The sequence below is a fragment of the Penaeus monodon genome, chromosome 6 (assembly GCF_015228065.2).
Source record: "Penaeus monodon isolate SGIC_2016 chromosome 6, NSTDA_Pmon_1, whole genome shotgun sequence".
NCBI lineage: Eukaryota > Metazoa > Arthropoda > Malacostraca > Decapoda > Penaeidae > Penaeus > Penaeus monodon.
Window position 1 is genome coordinate 15,799,662 of NC_051391.1, and position 16,570 is coordinate 15,816,231.

Sequence of the window (16,570 nt, forward strand, 5' to 3'; positions counted from 1 at the left end):
GTATCAAAACCTTACCTAAGTGAAGAATCCAATGTATAAGAATCTGGAGTTCGAGTGTTGAATGAAAAGCTTGGTGGGGAACTCATCCGAAATTGTATTCCTAAAATACAAGATTAAATTTAATGCAATACCATCAACCATGACACTAAAAAAAATAGGGAGGTACAATACTACTGTAAATATTTGAGAACTTGCTCCTACTTACTTTGGGATCGTCCTTTCTTGAACTGCTCTGGGGTCTTGTCCAAGTATAAAGGCTGAACTACATCACGACTGTTTCCTTCATTATGCGAATTGCAATCAACTCTTGACAAACCAAAATTTGAATTAGATCCAGACATACTTGACTGACTCTGAATCCGACAATTATTCCTAAAAGCACGCTGACTGAAAAACATTTGAAAGAAAAAGACTTAGACAGAACAAATCATTCTTACTTCTAAAACTAAATTCTGCAAAAGTGATCAGTTTATCAACTCCATAAAACATCAAATATAAGCCCATTTCTTATCAAATGTGTTACCTGATCATTCACTTATTTTATTGGTTCCATTCCTGTGACATGAATCAAGTCTTTAGCCTATAAGCATAGAAAAAAGAACAGCAAACTCCACAGACTACTTTATACTTAATCTATAAAAATCATTCACACAAAAGGAGATCTAGTAAGAACTTCATTTCTCACCATGATCCAAAATGCTGATCTGAAAAGGACATGGCAGGATTCTTGCCATAGCTTTTGAATGCAGTGTAGGGTTGAAGAGCCGAATCACTGACAGGGTCTCTCACCCTCCATGACAGGCTTGTTGTGCCAGTGTCACCCATGCTTGTCTGGGATGGATTTGGAAATATCTGGGAATGGACAGGTTTCCACGTATCCAGAGATTCTTGCCCTCTGTCCCGTGAGATCTGGTGCTGAAGGTGCTTAACTGTATTGAAGAAGGTGCAAGGAAAAAAATGTTAAGAGATCCAAATACAAAAAAAGGCATGAATCATTGTGCAACAACTTGTACTTGTATATATACACACACAATCCTGTTTTATCATGAACAAATTTCATATTTTTAATTTTCAAATCTATTTAGAAAAAAAAGGGTAATACTTACTATCTACTTTTGGGGATCCTTCCTTGTCAAAATTCTTGCCAAATGTACAATATATCTTGCTGCCATAAACGTCTTCACCATCTAGCCTCTTTTTGGCCCTAAAAAAATATAATTAAACCTCAAGTTCTCTGCCAGTACAATTTCATATCTAAGTTTTATCCAGTTTTGAATCATAAGTAGCATAGGTATGTAAAGTGGAACTGCATAATATATATTCTCAGGGTCATTGTTCAAGTTCTCGGTGTCCTAACGTCATGGGTTGTTACTGACAAGGAGGAAATCCATGAATTGCATTAGAAATTAAATAGGTGACCGCCAACTTGATCGGAGTTTAAAGAGCGTGAACATCTTTCTCGAGACGCTACACTTGGTGGGTATTTAAAACTATATATACTTTGGAAAGAGACCAAACAGCGATGAACGAATTCCTATTAAGCAATAACATGTTAGAAAAATGACAATGCCACTTAATGTCTAAATAACTAGCTAATTATGATTCCCAACTGTAACAATTTAGTTACACGACCGACAATCAAAGGCCACTGCAGTCACCTAACAAATTGCCTACCGGTTGTATTTCATGGCAATTTCAAGCAAGTTGCTTAACCAAGTCATAGCCTTCCAAAAATTACGTCGCAGCTAAAAAGGTCGTCCTAGCAACAATGCAGTCAAGACCGCGTGTACCTGCATTACGCACCATGAGTCGTAGTAACATCCTTCTAACATGTCAACAATATAGCTGACTTTCCAATTTAAAAGTGTTGTCACGATTCACTGACAACTTCGAAGTAGGACGAACACTCACACACGTACACGTTATCTGCCCGCACGACCGGGCAAGTGTGACAAGTTGGTGCCTGCGGCCGCGTGCACGCCTCCCGAAAGCGCTGGTTGGTCACTGCGTGCGACCTCAGCCAATCACAACGCAGGCCCGGCACTTGCCTCGACGTGTGCGCACCAATGAGCGACGCGCCAACTCCAAACACCCAGGTTGCAAGCCAAACGGTTGTTAAGGTCAAGCCGGGGATGGGTTGTTAGGGTTGTTTCAGGACAGAGAGCGTGGCCGTCAATATTTTTGATTAATTAATTTCATGGTGAGATATTGCTAACTCCAACATGCTGTTTAACGTATAAGTAGATCAAAATGATAAAAAAGACTCATGAATGGTTTTGGAGAAAATAAAAGTCATAAACAAGAATACAGGCAATTATCAACATGAAAAAAACATTGAATGGTAAGAATTGCAAATCCCTTGCCGTATGTATATCAAACCAATTCTATTAAATGCCTTCTGCAGCAGAGTCGTCCAAGAACAACATATAACAAGACAATATTTAAACACTACTATTCAACTGGCATCAATTATTGTATAATGAGCGATTTTGTGAGGTACCGAAAGTGTTGAGTGCTAGTTTAAGACGAATGCGAGATATTCCGAAAAAATATTCTGGTCATATGAAGAATATGAAATACAAACTGAAATAGTGGACACAAAGTAGACTTCTTTTACCTCGCCAGCTATTTGCAAGGTCAGAACGGCACTGGCAACATTATGTGAAAATACCGTAGTCAAATTGGATACGTGGCGTACATACGCGGATAATTGTACGCATAATTTGAAAGCAAACACAATGGTCATAAATTTTGAAGTGATTACTAAATACTGAAAAAAATCTCTCCCTTTTAAAATTTGCATATCATTTTGATCATTATCATTTTTATCCTTTCTTTTTAAGTTACTTTTCTAAATGATGAAGAAAAGTAAAACGAAAAGCAGTATAATGAACGTGTTCTTTTTTATCTTTTATAAAACACTTTTTATGATTTGAAATGTAAAAAAATATGGAAGATATTGGACAAAAACAGGTGGAAACACTAAACCAGGACATCCCAGTACAAATGATTGCCAGGACGGAAGCTCAGTAGGTTAAACAATGTGATTAAACCAATACAGAATATGAGAGAGAGACAATACTTAATGTATCATTATATTTAACCAGCGGAGTTCAAGATTTACTGGAGTGAAAACAATATAAAAATGTAAAGTTGCAGATGGCTTCCCAAGATTACATTGTGCCTTGAATACAACGAATGTTACTCAAAATAACTGTAATAAAGCTATCAAATTTCATATTACAAAGACTGTTATCCTTTTCATAAAACAATACTAACTGGTAGAATGAGTTGTTTCCACGGTGTAAATTATCATGATACACCGAAGGGAGAAACTGCCCTTAGATTAGAGATACCATGGCACTAGGTAAATCAGTCAATGCTGAAAGAATTATGAATACCTAGTAACTATGCCTACAGTATAATCATCTGATCTAATTTTTGGACTGCGATACTATAAGTAATAATTTAAAAAAATCTCCAGCTTTCTTTTAAGTCCCCCCCCCCCCCTATTCATGAAAGGAAAAGTAAATCAACGGTTCTTTTATGCAACATGTAGAATAGTTTATCAAATAACCAAAATTTACTTTAAAAAATAATTAAGAAGAGAGAGAGAGAGAGAGAGAGAGAGAGAGAGAGAGAGAGAGAGAGAGAGAGAGAGAGAGAGAGAGAGGGAGAGGGAGGGGGGGCATTTAAGTGTTTCATGATTTCAGTCAGAAACAAAAATTCCTACAATCTGAGGAAGACAGCTTATCAGTAATAACTTGCACATACTTTTAGAAGGGCATGACCTCCACTGAAATAAGGTAAATCCACAATAATTGGGCACTTTTCTTTCCCTGATACTCTATTGAAAAAAGACCCTTCCATTGTAGATGGACATTATTCTTGTCCAGATACCACATTGAAAAAAAGGCCTTATACACTCAATGCACACTACTTCCCTTGATATGACATTCAAAAAACGTCTTCCCACACTGAATGGGCACTTTTCTTTCCCTGTTACTAACTTAAAGAGCAGTTATGACATTAAGAAGAAAAGCGATTGGGGTGGAAGCCCACTCAGCTGCAGAGCTATGCAGGGGGGTTAGGAAAAACATAGGATGGAGGTAGAAGAGGAAAGGGAGTGGGGGGGAGGGGAGTGAAAGAAACGAGGGAGGAGAAGAAGAGAAGAGGAGGGGGAGAGAAGAGAGAGAAGAATGAGAGAGAGATAGAGGAGAGGGGGAAGAGAGAGACGAGAGAGAGGAGAGAGAGAGGAAGAGAGAGAGAAAGAGAGGAAGAGAGAGAAAGAGAGGAAGAGAGAGAGAGAGAGAGAGAAGAGAGAGAGAAGGAGAGAGAGAGAGAGAGAGAGAGAGAGAGAGAGAGGAGAAGAGAGAGAGAGAGAGACAGAGGAGGAAAAAGAGAGAGAGAGAGAGAGAAAGAGAGAGAGATGAGAGAGAGAGAAGCAGAGAGAGAGAGGAGAGAGAGAGAGAGAGAAGGAGAGAGAGAGGGAAGAGAAAGTCAGAGTGAGAGAAGAGAGAGAAGAGAGAGAAGAGGAGGGGAGGGAGAAGGAGAGAGAGAGAGAGAGAGAGAGACAGGACATAAGGAATGAAAGAAGGAGGGAGGGAGGGAGGGAGGGAGGGAGGGAGAGGAGGAGGAGAGGAGAGGGAGGGGGGAAAGGGCAGAGGAGAGAGAGAGAGAAGAGAGAGAGAAGAGGAGAGAGAGAGAGCAAAGAGAGAGACAGAGACACAGAGAGGGGACATCTTGAAAGAGGGGGAGGGAAGGGAGGGGGGGGAGGGAGGGAGGGAGAAGGGGGGGAAAGAGAGAGAGAGAGAGAGAGAGGAGAGAGAGAGAGAGGAGAAGAGAGAGAAGAGGAGAGAGAGAGGGAGAGAGGGAGAGAGGGGGAGAGGGGGGGGAGAGAGAGGGAGAGAGAGAGAGGAGGAGAGGAGAGAGAGAAAGAGAGAAAGAGAGAGAAACAGAGAGACATATTGAAAGAGAGGGAGGGAGAGGGAGGGAGAGAGGGATGAAGGGAGGGAGAGAGAGAGAGAGAGGAGAGAGAGAGAGAGAGAGAGAGAGAGAGAGAGAGAGAGAGAGAGAGAGAGAGAGAGAGAGACTTCCTCAATGACTTGCTCCACCTCATTCCTGAAGCCAAAGCATTGGCGGATGATGGAACACACTCCTTTAGGTTTGCGCCCAGGGAACAGGATGTGGCCATAGATAAACTAAATGACAGACTCGCACAAGTCTCGACTTACGGGGAGAAATGGCAGGTCTACTTTACCCCAAATAAAACCCAGCTTACGGTTGTCGAGAGGACGAACGGTGATGTCCACGTAAATGGGGGGGGGGGGGGGGGATAAGACAACAAGAGGAAATTGAAGTATTGGGCATCATATTCGACGAAAAAAAAATCACATAGAAAGCTTGTCGAGAAGAGTTTCGCAAAAGTTCGCATCCCAAAGAAGAATCAGCTGGCTGCTGGGCGGTGAAGGGAAGGAGCTCCTCTACAAGGCACATAATCGCTCTTCACTCGACTACTCCTGCCTCGCGTGGGGAGGAGCAAACATTACTAGCCTCATTTTTTTTTGGATAGAATACAAGAATGAGCAAAGAAAAACATCGAAGACAGGGCCCTAACAGTATGAAATGAACCTCGACAGCCTTCAACACAGGAGAGACGTGGCTGGCTTGACGACCATGTTCCGCATCCGTCGCCAACACGGAACGAGCGCCGCCGCACTGGGGGAACCTCGTTGTTGCACGGCGCACCACCAGCGACAGTTTCTCTCCAGATATTCCAAATTATGGAAACTAATGATTTCTATCATCGATGTGGAAGCTCAGTCCTTACGATCTTTCAAATGCAAAGCACATGTGTGGCTGAACACCACTAATATATTTAAAATTATATGATTTGTATATTATGTGTTATAGTACATGAGTACGTGGCGCAATGAGATGAGGTTAGACTTTAAGATAGGAGTCACTAAAGAATTCATTTAGTTTGTAAAAAAAAAAATGTTTTGACTGTCACACGTCTAATAATTATAACCAAATATGATGCAACTGTTTTTCAATAAAGTTTTAGAGAGAGAGAGAGAGGAGAGGAGAGGAGAAGAAGAGAGAGGGGAGGGGAAAAACCGAAAAGAGGAGGGGGAGAGAGAGAAGAGGAAAGGGGAGAGAAGGAGGGGGAAAGGGGAAGAGAAGGAGAAAAAAAAGGGGGAAAGAAAAAAGGGGAGAAGAGGAAAAAAGGGGGAAGAGAGAGAGGAGAGAAGGGAGAGAGGGGAAAGAAAGGGGGAGAGAGAGAGGAGAGGGAGAAGAGAGAGGAGGGGGAAGAGGGAGGAGGGAGGAGAGGAGGGGAGGGAGAGAGGAGGAGAGGGGAGAGGAGGAGAGGAGAGAGAGAGAGAAGAAGAGAGGGGGGAGGGGAAAAGGAGAGAGGAGGAGAGGAAAAGTAAGAGAGGAGAGAGGAGAGGGGGAGAGAAATGAAAAAAATGAAAGAAAAAAAATTTAATAGAAAGGAGCCGGGGGGAAATAAAAGGAAACCCGTGGGGGGATGACCCCCAAATTTTCCGAAGACTAGGGGGGGAACAAAGGAGGAAAAAGGGAGTTTTAAGATTTTAGAGAAAGGATGAAAAAAAAAAAAATAAAAACCCAAAAAAAAAAAAAAAAAAAGGGAAAAGGGGGATGGGGGAAGGGAATTTGAAAAAGGGGAAAAGACAAAAAAGGAATTGGCAAAACCTTTTTTGTTTACTCCCGGGGGTTTTTAAAAAATCCGTGAAAAGGACTTTGGGTCCCAAATTTGGGCCCAAAAACCCTTAGCGGCGGGGAAATGGACTTTTAAACCCAATTTTGGGAAATTTTACAAAAGAAAAAGGGAAAAATTTCAAAAAAAATAAAGAAAAATTTTTGTTGAATGGGATAAAAAATTTTATTATTTAAAAAAATCAAAAGAAGAATTTTTTTTCCCCTTTTGGTTCTTTTTTTTTTTCTTTTTTTTTTTAATTAAAAATAAAAAATTTGAAATTTTTTTAAAAATATAATTTTTATAATAAATATTGTAATTTTTTTAAAATTAAAATAAAAAAATTTATTAATATAAAAGATTAAAAATTAATTTTTTTTTTTTTTTTTTTTTTTTTTTTTTTTTTTTTTTTTTTTCTTTTTTAAAATTTATATAAAATATTAAAATTAATTATTATAAAAGTTATTGTATAAAAAATTTTTATATTATGTATGTATAAATAATATATTTTTTAAAATAATAATTAATTTTTTAATTTTTATTATTTTTATTTTTTTTAATTTTTTTTTTTATTAATATTTTAATTTATATATATAATATAAATAATATATATATATATATATATAAATTTAGAAATATATAATTTTTATATAAAATGATTATATAATATATATATATATTTATTTTATATATATTTTATATAATATATTTAAAAATATATATTATAAAAATTGTATTTATATAAAAATATTAAAATAAAATTTTAATTTTAATATAAATATTTTAAATATATATAGATAATTAGATTATAGTATTATATATAAATAAAATATAATATATATAGAAGATAAATATTATATATATAAAATAATATAAAAATAATTTATATTATATATAAATTTATAATATATATATATATATATATAAAAATGTATAAAATTAATATATATAATATATTAAAATATAAATATATATATATATAAGAAAAAAAAAAAAATAAAAAAATTAAATATAAAAAAAAAAAAAATATAAAAAAATAAAAAAAAAATATTTATATTTTATAAATATAAAAAATTTATAATATATATATATTAAATATTTTTAAATAAAAAAATTTTTATATTTTTAATAATAAAAAATAAAGAGAAGAAAAATAAAAAAAAAAGAAAAAAACAAAAAAAATAAAAGTAAAAAAAAAAATATAGAAAAAAGTGAAAAAAAAAAAAAGTAGAAAAATAAAAAAAAAAAAAAAAAATAAAAAAAATAATTAAAAAAAAAAATAAAAAAAAAAAAAAAAAAAAAAGAATATAAAAAAAAAAAAAAGAGAGAGAGAGGAGAGGGGGAGAAGAGAGAGAGAGAGAGGAGAGAGAAGGAAAGAGAGGGGAGAGGAGAGAGAGAAAAAAGAGACCGAGAAAAAAAGAAAGGGGGGGGGGAGGGGGGGAGAGAAAAAAAGGGAAAGAGAGAGAGAGGGGGAAAAAAGAGAGAGAGAAAAAGAGAAAAGGGGGGAAAGGGGAAAAGAAGAGAAAGAGGGGGGGAAAGGGGAGAAAAGAAGAGAGAAGGAGAGAGAGAGAGGGGAGAGAGAGAGGGAGAGAAAAAGAGAGGAGAGAGAAGGAGAGAGGGGGAGGAGGAGAGAAGAGAGAAAGAGAGGGGAGGGAAAAGGGGAGGAGAAAAGGAGAGAGAGAGAGGGGAAAGAGAGAGAGAAGAAGAGAGGGGGGGGAGAGAGAGGAGAGAGGGGGAGAAGAGAGAGAAAAGGGGGAAAGAAGAGAGAGGAAAGAAAGAGGAGAGAGAGAGAAAAAAAGAGAGAGAAAGAAAGAGAGAGAGAGAAGAAAGGAAAGGGGGAGAGGGAGAAAAGGAAAGAGAGAAGAGGAAAGAGAGAGAGGAGAGAAAGGGAAAGAAAGAGAGAAAAAGGAAAGAAAAAAAGGAGAGAGAGAGAAGAAAGAGGAGAGAGAGAGAAGGGGGGGGGGAGAGAGGGGGAGAGGAAGAAAGAGAGAGGACGAAAGAAGGAAAAGGAGGAGAGGGGGGGAAAAAAGAGAAAGGGGAGAGGGAGGGGATAAGAGAGGACAGAAGGGAGAAAGAGGAGAGAGAGAGAAGAAAAAGGAGAAGAGAGAAGAAAGAGAAAAAAAGAGAGAGAGAGAGAAGAAAGAGAGCGAGAACGAGAGAAAGAAAGTACGAAAGAAAGAAAAAAGGAGAGAAGAGGAAAGAGGAGGAGGAAAAAGAGAGAGAAGAGAGTTAGAGAGGAAAGAAGGAGAGAGAGAGAAAGAAAAGAAAGAGGAGGAAGGAGAGAAAGAGAGAGAGAAAAGAGAAAAAGAGAGAGGGGAGAGAAGAAAGAGAGAGAGAGAAGAAAGAAAGAAGAGAGGGGAGAAGAGAGAAGAAAGAAAAGAAGGGAGAGGGAGGGAAAAGGGAGAGAGAAGAAGGGGGAAAGAAGGGGGGAGAAGGGAAAGAGAGGAGAAAAAAGGGAAGAAAGAAAAAAGAGAGAGAGAAGAAAGAGAGAGGGGAGAGAGAGGAGGAGGAGGGGGGGAGGAGGGAAGGGGAGAGAGGGGTGGGGAGAGAGGGGAGGGGGAGAAGGGGAGAGAGAGGAGAGAGAGAGAGAAGAAGGGGGAGGGGGAGAAGATAAAAAGGAGGAAGGAGAGAAAAGAAAGAGGGAAAAGGGGAAAAGGAAAGAGAGGAAGAGAAAAAAGGAAGAGGGGGAAGAGAGAAGAAAAGAGAGAGAGAGGGGGGAAGAAAAGAAGAGAGAGAGAAAAAAGAAAAAGGGAGAGAAGAAAGAAAGAGAGAAAAAAGGGGAGAGGGGGGGGAGGAGGAGAGAGAAGAGGAGGGAGAGAGAGAAAAGAGAGAACGAAAAGGGGAGAGGGAGAGAGAGATAAAGGGGAGAGAGAGAGAAGAGAAGAAGAGAGAGAAAAGAGAGAGAGAAAAAAAGAGAGAGAAAAGAAAGAGAGAGAGAGAAAAAGAAAGAGAAAAAAAGAGAGAGAGAGAAGAAAAAGAGAGGGGAGAGAAGAAAAAGAAAGGAGAAGAAGAGAGAGAAAGGAAAGAGAGAGAGAGAGAGAGAGAGAGAGAAAAAGTATCATATCAAAATTTTTCATCTTTACCTGTATCTTAAATCATACAACTCTGTAGCAAAGTTTGAGTCTCCTGAGATTAGGACAATGGTTGCACCTGTTCCATGGATATCGGCAAACCTCCTCATACTCTGAAGGAGTTTGTCGTCCGCTGCATTCTTCACAGTGCTCCCCACATGCACAACGTTTACCTTGGAATCAAATTAGCAAATCATCTTCTAATGTAACATGGCTGCACATTAGATATGTAAGTATTTATCTCATAACAACATAGATAACATAATATATAATATAGGAGGCTCATATTCTGGCACATTTTTAAGAATAATGAAATAGTCAGTTAGTTTCACATTATTGTAATTAATCTTTATGAAGATACAAACCTGAGCATCATTCAATTCCTCAAGGATTTTTGAGTTTTCCTTAAGTGTATCACAAACACACATAAACTCAGCCTCCCGATAACCAGTAAAAAAACGAGATCTTACAGCCTGAACCACAGGGTAGGGACAGCCTTTTGGACCGTAAATGAGAAAAAATCAAAAAGGAAGATGATAAAAATAACCCCCAGGAAAATGAAAAAAACCTATGGACAACGAGACTTCAAATATGAATGGAAAATATCATGAAAATTTCCATGCAGGGATTTTAATTCTCAGTCAAAATAAACTGCAAGAACAAATAACCAATATATATATTTTTTTCCCTACAATACCAATAACTGAATTTCTTTTCTTTATGGACAGAAAAGACAAGAAAACATTGTTGAAGCAAATGAGAAAGAGGAACGAGGGTAGGCTGCTTAGAGAGAGAGAGAGAGGAGAGAGGAGGGAGAAAGGGGAAAGAGAAAAGGGAAAGGGAAAGGAAAGGGAAAGGGAAAGGGGAAAAGAGAAAAAGAAAAAGAGAGGAAAAAGAGAGAAAAAAAAGAGGGGAAAAAGAGAGAAAAAGGGGAAAAAGGGGGAAAAAAGAGGGGAAAAAAAGGGAAAAAAGGAGGGAAAAGGGAAAAAGGGGGAAAAAAGAGAGAGAAAGAGAAAGAGGGAAAGAGAGAGGAGAAAGAGAAAAAGGGAAAGAGGAAGGGGGGGAAAGAGAGAGGGGGAAAGAGAGAGAGGAGAGAGAGAGGCGGGGAGGAGAGAGAGAGGGGGAGGGGAGAGGAGAGAGGGGAGGGAGAGGAGGAAGGAGGAGGGAGAGAGGAGGGGGGAGAGGGAGAGGGAGGGAGAGAGGAGAGGGAGGGGGAGGAGGGGAGAGAGAGAGGGGAGAGGAAGAGGGAAGAGGGAGGAAGGAGAGAGAGGGAGAGAGAGAAGAGGGGAGGGAGAGGAGGGGGAGAGAGGGGGAGAGGAGAGAGAGAGAGAGAGAGGGAGAGAGAGAGAAAGAAAGAGAGAGAGAGAGAGAAATAAAGAGAGAGAGAGAGAGAGAGAGAGAGAGAGAGAGAGAGAGAGAGAGAGAGAGAGAGAGAGAGAGAGAGAGAGATAGGTGTGACTGATTGATTGAGTGCACATGTGTACAGGTGTCTCGTTACCTGACAGTTCTCAATGTCCCAGAAGACCCCAATAGGAGGAAGACGATCACTGTTATAAGCAGCCCATGATTTACTTTGTGTCTGTCCTTCCTGATCTTCCTTGTTGTCGTCATCATCTTCACCTTGCTCTAAGGCAGCAAGTTCTTGTTCAAGTTCATATTCAACATCGGAACTCATTAAATCAGCATCTATTCCATTCCCACAATATGAGGAGCCAAAGTTACTTAAATCATTGCTTATCTGTGTCTGGTACAAAGGGCGTGTAAATTGTTCTGGAGTTAGAATATCAGCTTGAGAGCTTTCCTCTTCCCTGTATGTCAGACCATTGCAATTTGTTTGCAATGTCTGTGATGTGCAATAGGAATCTTCATTGACATTTAGCAATGTGCTTTCACTGATATTTAGTAATGTGCTATCCTTTTCATCTTCCAGTTTCTCATCTGTGTCTCTCTTTAGAGGGATTATGCAATTCATATAAGCTGCACTATAAATTTCTTGGGTCAAGCATGGAGAAGGAGATTTGAAGCTTTCTGGGGTTAACAAGGGCAACAGTGGGTTTTCTTCTTTTGAAGAGTCTCTATTGAAATTACACATTTCATTGGCCAAATCTGTTTCACATCCTTGGCCCTGCTTCTCTGAATTCCAGTTAATACAATTTCCTACACTGGTAGGAAGTGAAAGAATTTTCTGTGGAGCAGCAGATATGACACAACTTGCTTGTGTAGTGTTTGATGTAGTTAATGTTACTATTTCCTTTCCATCTATTACTTCAATTTCTGGATAAAGCCTATCATTGTTCTTCACATAACTACTCCTAGCATAGTCAATGCTATCAATACTCTTAACTGACCATTTGCACTCTGCTGAAGTTACTTTAGTTTTACACAGCCATGACTGCTCTACAGTATCGACTGTAGACTGGCTGATGTCATTATTAGAATTATAATAAAATTCATTGCCATTTCTTTCTATTCTTCCAGAACTTTCTGGAGCCATTGTAAAATCAGTTGGTCCAAGAAGACCTTCTGCTGCTGCAGAAGGTGGTGAGGGTAAAATTTCTGGGAAGTCTGCAATGAAAAATAACAATTACTAAGACACCTACTAAAAAGTTTATGCCTTATACACATACCTGATATCTCTACTTAATCAAAAGACAGGATCATATAAAAATCTAAGAATCCATATCTTTCCAATAAACACCCAGTTCATGACATTAAATCAAACCATGTATAACAAGTCAAACAGAATACTTACCAGGTTTCCCAAACATAATGAAGTTAAAATTCAGTACAGGCCTCTGACCCTGAGAAGAAAGAAAAATAATTCATTGATATTAACAGTAGAAGTATACATACAAACAACACAGTACTATGTTTTCTTCTTTAAATATAAGTATTGTTGTGTAAGTCCTGAGATATCAATTATTTTCATCATATATGAGGCATCTGGAAGTAAGGGGTTACATTACCAGATCTGACATTTTTAAGTATAGCATGCAATAGGCAATCTCATTGCTCCCCCATATCCACTTCACAAAATTTATTAAACAATCTAAGTTGCTGTGACTGGGTGAAGGGAGGGTTGATGGGGGGGCTTTGCCCCCCAATACCCCCCTGACAAACATTGTCTTCACTTTGATGTGCATGGTAAGGTAGAGCTGAAACTCAAGAGCACTGCGTGGACTTAGACTGTGAGCAGCGTTCTCTGTGATCCTTTTCCTTTATTTGTGGTATTAATGTTAGTGTCTGCCACTTTTAGTCCTCTACAAGAATACCATCTTCAATTTGCATTAGCATAGCGCATCCATACAATAAAGATTAACCAACTCCTCTTCTCTGACTCCCAAATACAGTGCAAGCTTTTCTGGCTCTTATAACTAACAAGAATTCTTTGATATCATGTAGTGCTACAGCAAGTGTTCATTGCAGTTAACTAGACAATACCTTTGCACAATTACAAAACTATATAAAAAAAATTCTATGTGGTAGAACCTTTAAATTAATTTATCCAAAAAATTCATGAAAAATCAGCATTTTGTTTTAAAACTAAATGGTCCATACCTTAGCTTTGGAAACAACACAAGCCTAAAGAAACAATATAAATATTGAATATTCCAATATTCATAACTAATTTTCAGAGTAGAGATAGTAATTTAATGGAAAAAATTAACACAACTATTTTTCAATATCCATATCTTTTCCTCTTTATAATCAGCTGGGCCAAACAATAAAATGGGTACAGACAATAACTTAATAAGGCAAGAGAAAAGTGAGAACATAAAAGTTAAACATTGAATGCAATTTACACAAATTCAGGTTATAGTGATGTTGCCCCTTGATGGATGCCTCATATGCTGATCCTCACTTGTTTAGCATTGCCTAGTTAAACAGTTTCAATGGTTCAAAGAAGCATTAATTTTATGATCACTAATCTGGCACCTGCCTATTTTAGAAATCATTTTAGCGAGATAGTTTGTGGTATGCTACAGAATATCATCTTAGAAGGAAATGTTCTGTTTATCTACTTTTGATACTTGTTTATTAAATAATTTTTTTTTTCTCTCATTCTTAGAAGGATTCTTTTTAACGTGAGGTTGCCAGGAACGGCATGTATGCCAAGGCCACTGTGAGTCTAATTTATTATCTTTACACATAGGCTCCACAAGTACCTTGTCACCAAAGAGCCAATTACAAATATTACCTGTCTCACCTCATTGTGCTTTACCTTGATTTTTGAAAAAAAAAATCTGGTATCTTATATTGCTGTTAGTTATGTCAATAACATTTTAATAATTAAAAGATCTGTAATAAAAATAACAGCATTAGTATTGACAGTATTAGAAAAAAAAATCAGGTGTAGTCACATGGTCTACTAACTGATTCCTCTGTGGCTAAGCACCTACAAAGCAATTTATGTACAGAGACATTTCACTAAAGTGACATTTTCCAAGTGATGTTAGGTTAATGCAAATAAAAAAATAAATAAATAATTCACCTCAAAAATAAAGAGGTTGTGACATGAATAGGTGTATATAACTGTAGTTGTAGAAAAAAGGTTGAGGACCAGTGACACATATTCTTGCAAGAAAGCTTTTATCACTCCCAGGTGACTTATCATTAAATAAGGAACTATCATATAGCATAGCAAGCTTCAAGTGGATCAAGAGTCAATATATTTATGAGAAAGTTCAATTCAGAGATCTGTAGGAAAGATAAATATGCTGTCATGTCACTGACAAGAACTCTGGACTTGTTAGAGTTACTTATAACCATTACAGAAGGATATATATTTCATATCAAATAAAGGTTTTTTAATCTAAGTTATGATTTTATATCAACTTTACACATATATTTCATGCAGATGGACTAAGGAGAATCCCTGTGTAAACGATCAGATTTCAGAGACAAAGGTATCTCTGGTACTTTAAGCTTCTCTTCTATAATTTTTCAGCCTAAGCTCCCTGCTTGTTAGGTTTGGGGTGAGACATTCCTGTATTATTTGGTGTCCATGCGTCACATAGCCCTTGTTTGTGGACACTGCTTGGCAACAGATCACAAGCTCGCTAAGTTGTCCTTTCTAACCAAGGTTTCTACTTTCACAATAAAACTACCTTTAACATAGATATACTAATGACATAGGTGTTAGAATACTATCAAAACCCATGTACTTTTTGCTTACTGGTGTCCATTCAATAGTAATAATCACAAACTTTCCCATACTAAAGCCAAATTTGGCTTGGCAATTCTCATTCAACACTTGGGCAGAATTTTATTCTTTTGGACAATTAAAGCCACATATACACAAACTCACTTTCTACTGCATAACTACCACAAAAACGAATTTTCAGCCATTAATTTGTTACCACAGTTGTGTAATGAAGCTACACAATACGACGCCGCAACCTCTCTCGACTCTGACCGCTGATACACTGAGCAAACGTAAACAATGAACAAACGTAAACACACCGAATCAATTATATTTTGGAATACTTCCTTAATAACTTTTATTGCTGATTTAAAATAAGTTTTATTTAATTAATCCTAAATGAGATGAAATCGTTTGATTCTGAAATATATAATCAGGTATAAAAAACTGCAAAGGATAACGGCTTTAAAGGTATTTCGACGTGAGACCCATATGATATATTTTCCCATAAAGCTTAATTTTTTTACATGTACAACATACATATATTTTTTATCATTGTTTTTGCTCTTTCAGTTACAGTAATATCTTAGGAAAAATGAAATTTTACCATAAATTTTATCAATTATTATTATTATTATTATTACTATTAATATTACTTATACTACTACTACTATTATTGATATTATTATAATTATAAGTAGATATAAAAGCCAAATGCATCGTAAAATTAGTGCTCATTAAAATTGTGCAACTATAAAGAATGCAATTCTATTAATAAGAATGCTAGCTGTCTACATTGCACTTTTCATATGTGTTCCGGGCAGTGGTTCCGGCATTATTACATATCTATGTGTGAGTCTGTGAGTCATGTGATTATTGCTTGAACTGATAAGTTTGATCACGATTATTCTAGGAAACGGGGTGTTCAGTCATATTTGATAATAGTCTAATCTATTCACTCGACAGGCTGTTAAATGATAACAGTATCGTCTGTCTTAAAATAATCGAAGCATATAATAATAATCTTTCGAGTCTGTGGTGGATAGTTATATTACCTGGTGGGAAAAGTGATATTCTTAGTCTAAGCGAATAATCGTTTTATCGCTCTTTCGAAACCTTTCTAAAGACGAGAGGAAAACTAAATTCCCAGATGAACTATTTATGAAAAGTTCTCTGCTAATCAAAACGCGTGTCATGAAATGTAGATTTGGCAGAGATGCTTCCGTTGGACCTCACGCACCTTCGGGACGCGTCCGTGTGCGTGCGTGCGTGCGTGCGTTCGTTCGTTTGTTTGTGTGTGTGTGATCGCGTGTGTTCGTGTGTGTGTGTGTGTGTGTGTGTGTGTGTATGCATACATGTGTATATACATATATACATATACATGCATACACACACACACACACACACACACACACACACACACACACACACACACACACACACACACACACACACACACACACACACACACACACACACACACACACACACAGAGTTATTCATGAGAATTGATACAGTAAGAAGCAATATCCTCATATTTACTGAAGTTTAATATGCTGGATTTTAGAAGCAAATTATTGTTGGTATAACGTTGATCACTTCGGTGTCTGCCTCGTCCCCATCTACTTTATGAGG

General features: G+C 37.4%; 1 protein-coding gene across 1 annotated transcript in view; it reads right to left on the bottom strand.

The window, feature by feature from the left end:
- LOC119573881 (meiosis regulator and mRNA stability factor 1-like) overlaps nucleotides 1–15,241 on the bottom strand; it is a 29,593-nt gene extending 14,352 nt beyond the window's left edge. The window contains exons 1-12 of the mRNA XM_037920988.1: nucleotides 15,153–15,241; nucleotides 12,545–12,593; nucleotides 11,269–12,357; nucleotides 10,158–10,288; nucleotides 9,804–9,965; nucleotides 5,618–5,763; nucleotides 2,581–2,648; nucleotides 1,920–2,082; nucleotides 1,107–1,204; nucleotides 686–929; nucleotides 206–387; nucleotides 16–100 (exon numbers count right to left, since the gene is read on the bottom strand). Coding sequence (XP_037776916.1) covers nucleotides 16–100; nucleotides 206–387; nucleotides 686–929; nucleotides 1,107–1,204; nucleotides 1,920–2,082; nucleotides 2,581–2,648; nucleotides 5,618–5,763; nucleotides 9,804–9,965; nucleotides 10,158–10,288; nucleotides 11,269–12,357; nucleotides 12,545–12,560 — 2,384 coding nt within the window. The 5' untranslated portion in view covers nucleotides 12,561–12,593; nucleotides 15,153–15,241. The remainder of the gene's footprint in view (nucleotides 1–15; nucleotides 101–205; nucleotides 388–685; nucleotides 930–1,106; nucleotides 1,205–1,919; nucleotides 2,083–2,580; nucleotides 2,649–5,617; nucleotides 5,764–9,803; nucleotides 9,966–10,157; nucleotides 10,289–11,268; nucleotides 12,358–12,544; nucleotides 12,594–15,152) is intronic.
- Nucleotides 15,242–16,570: the final 1,329 nt, after the last annotated feature.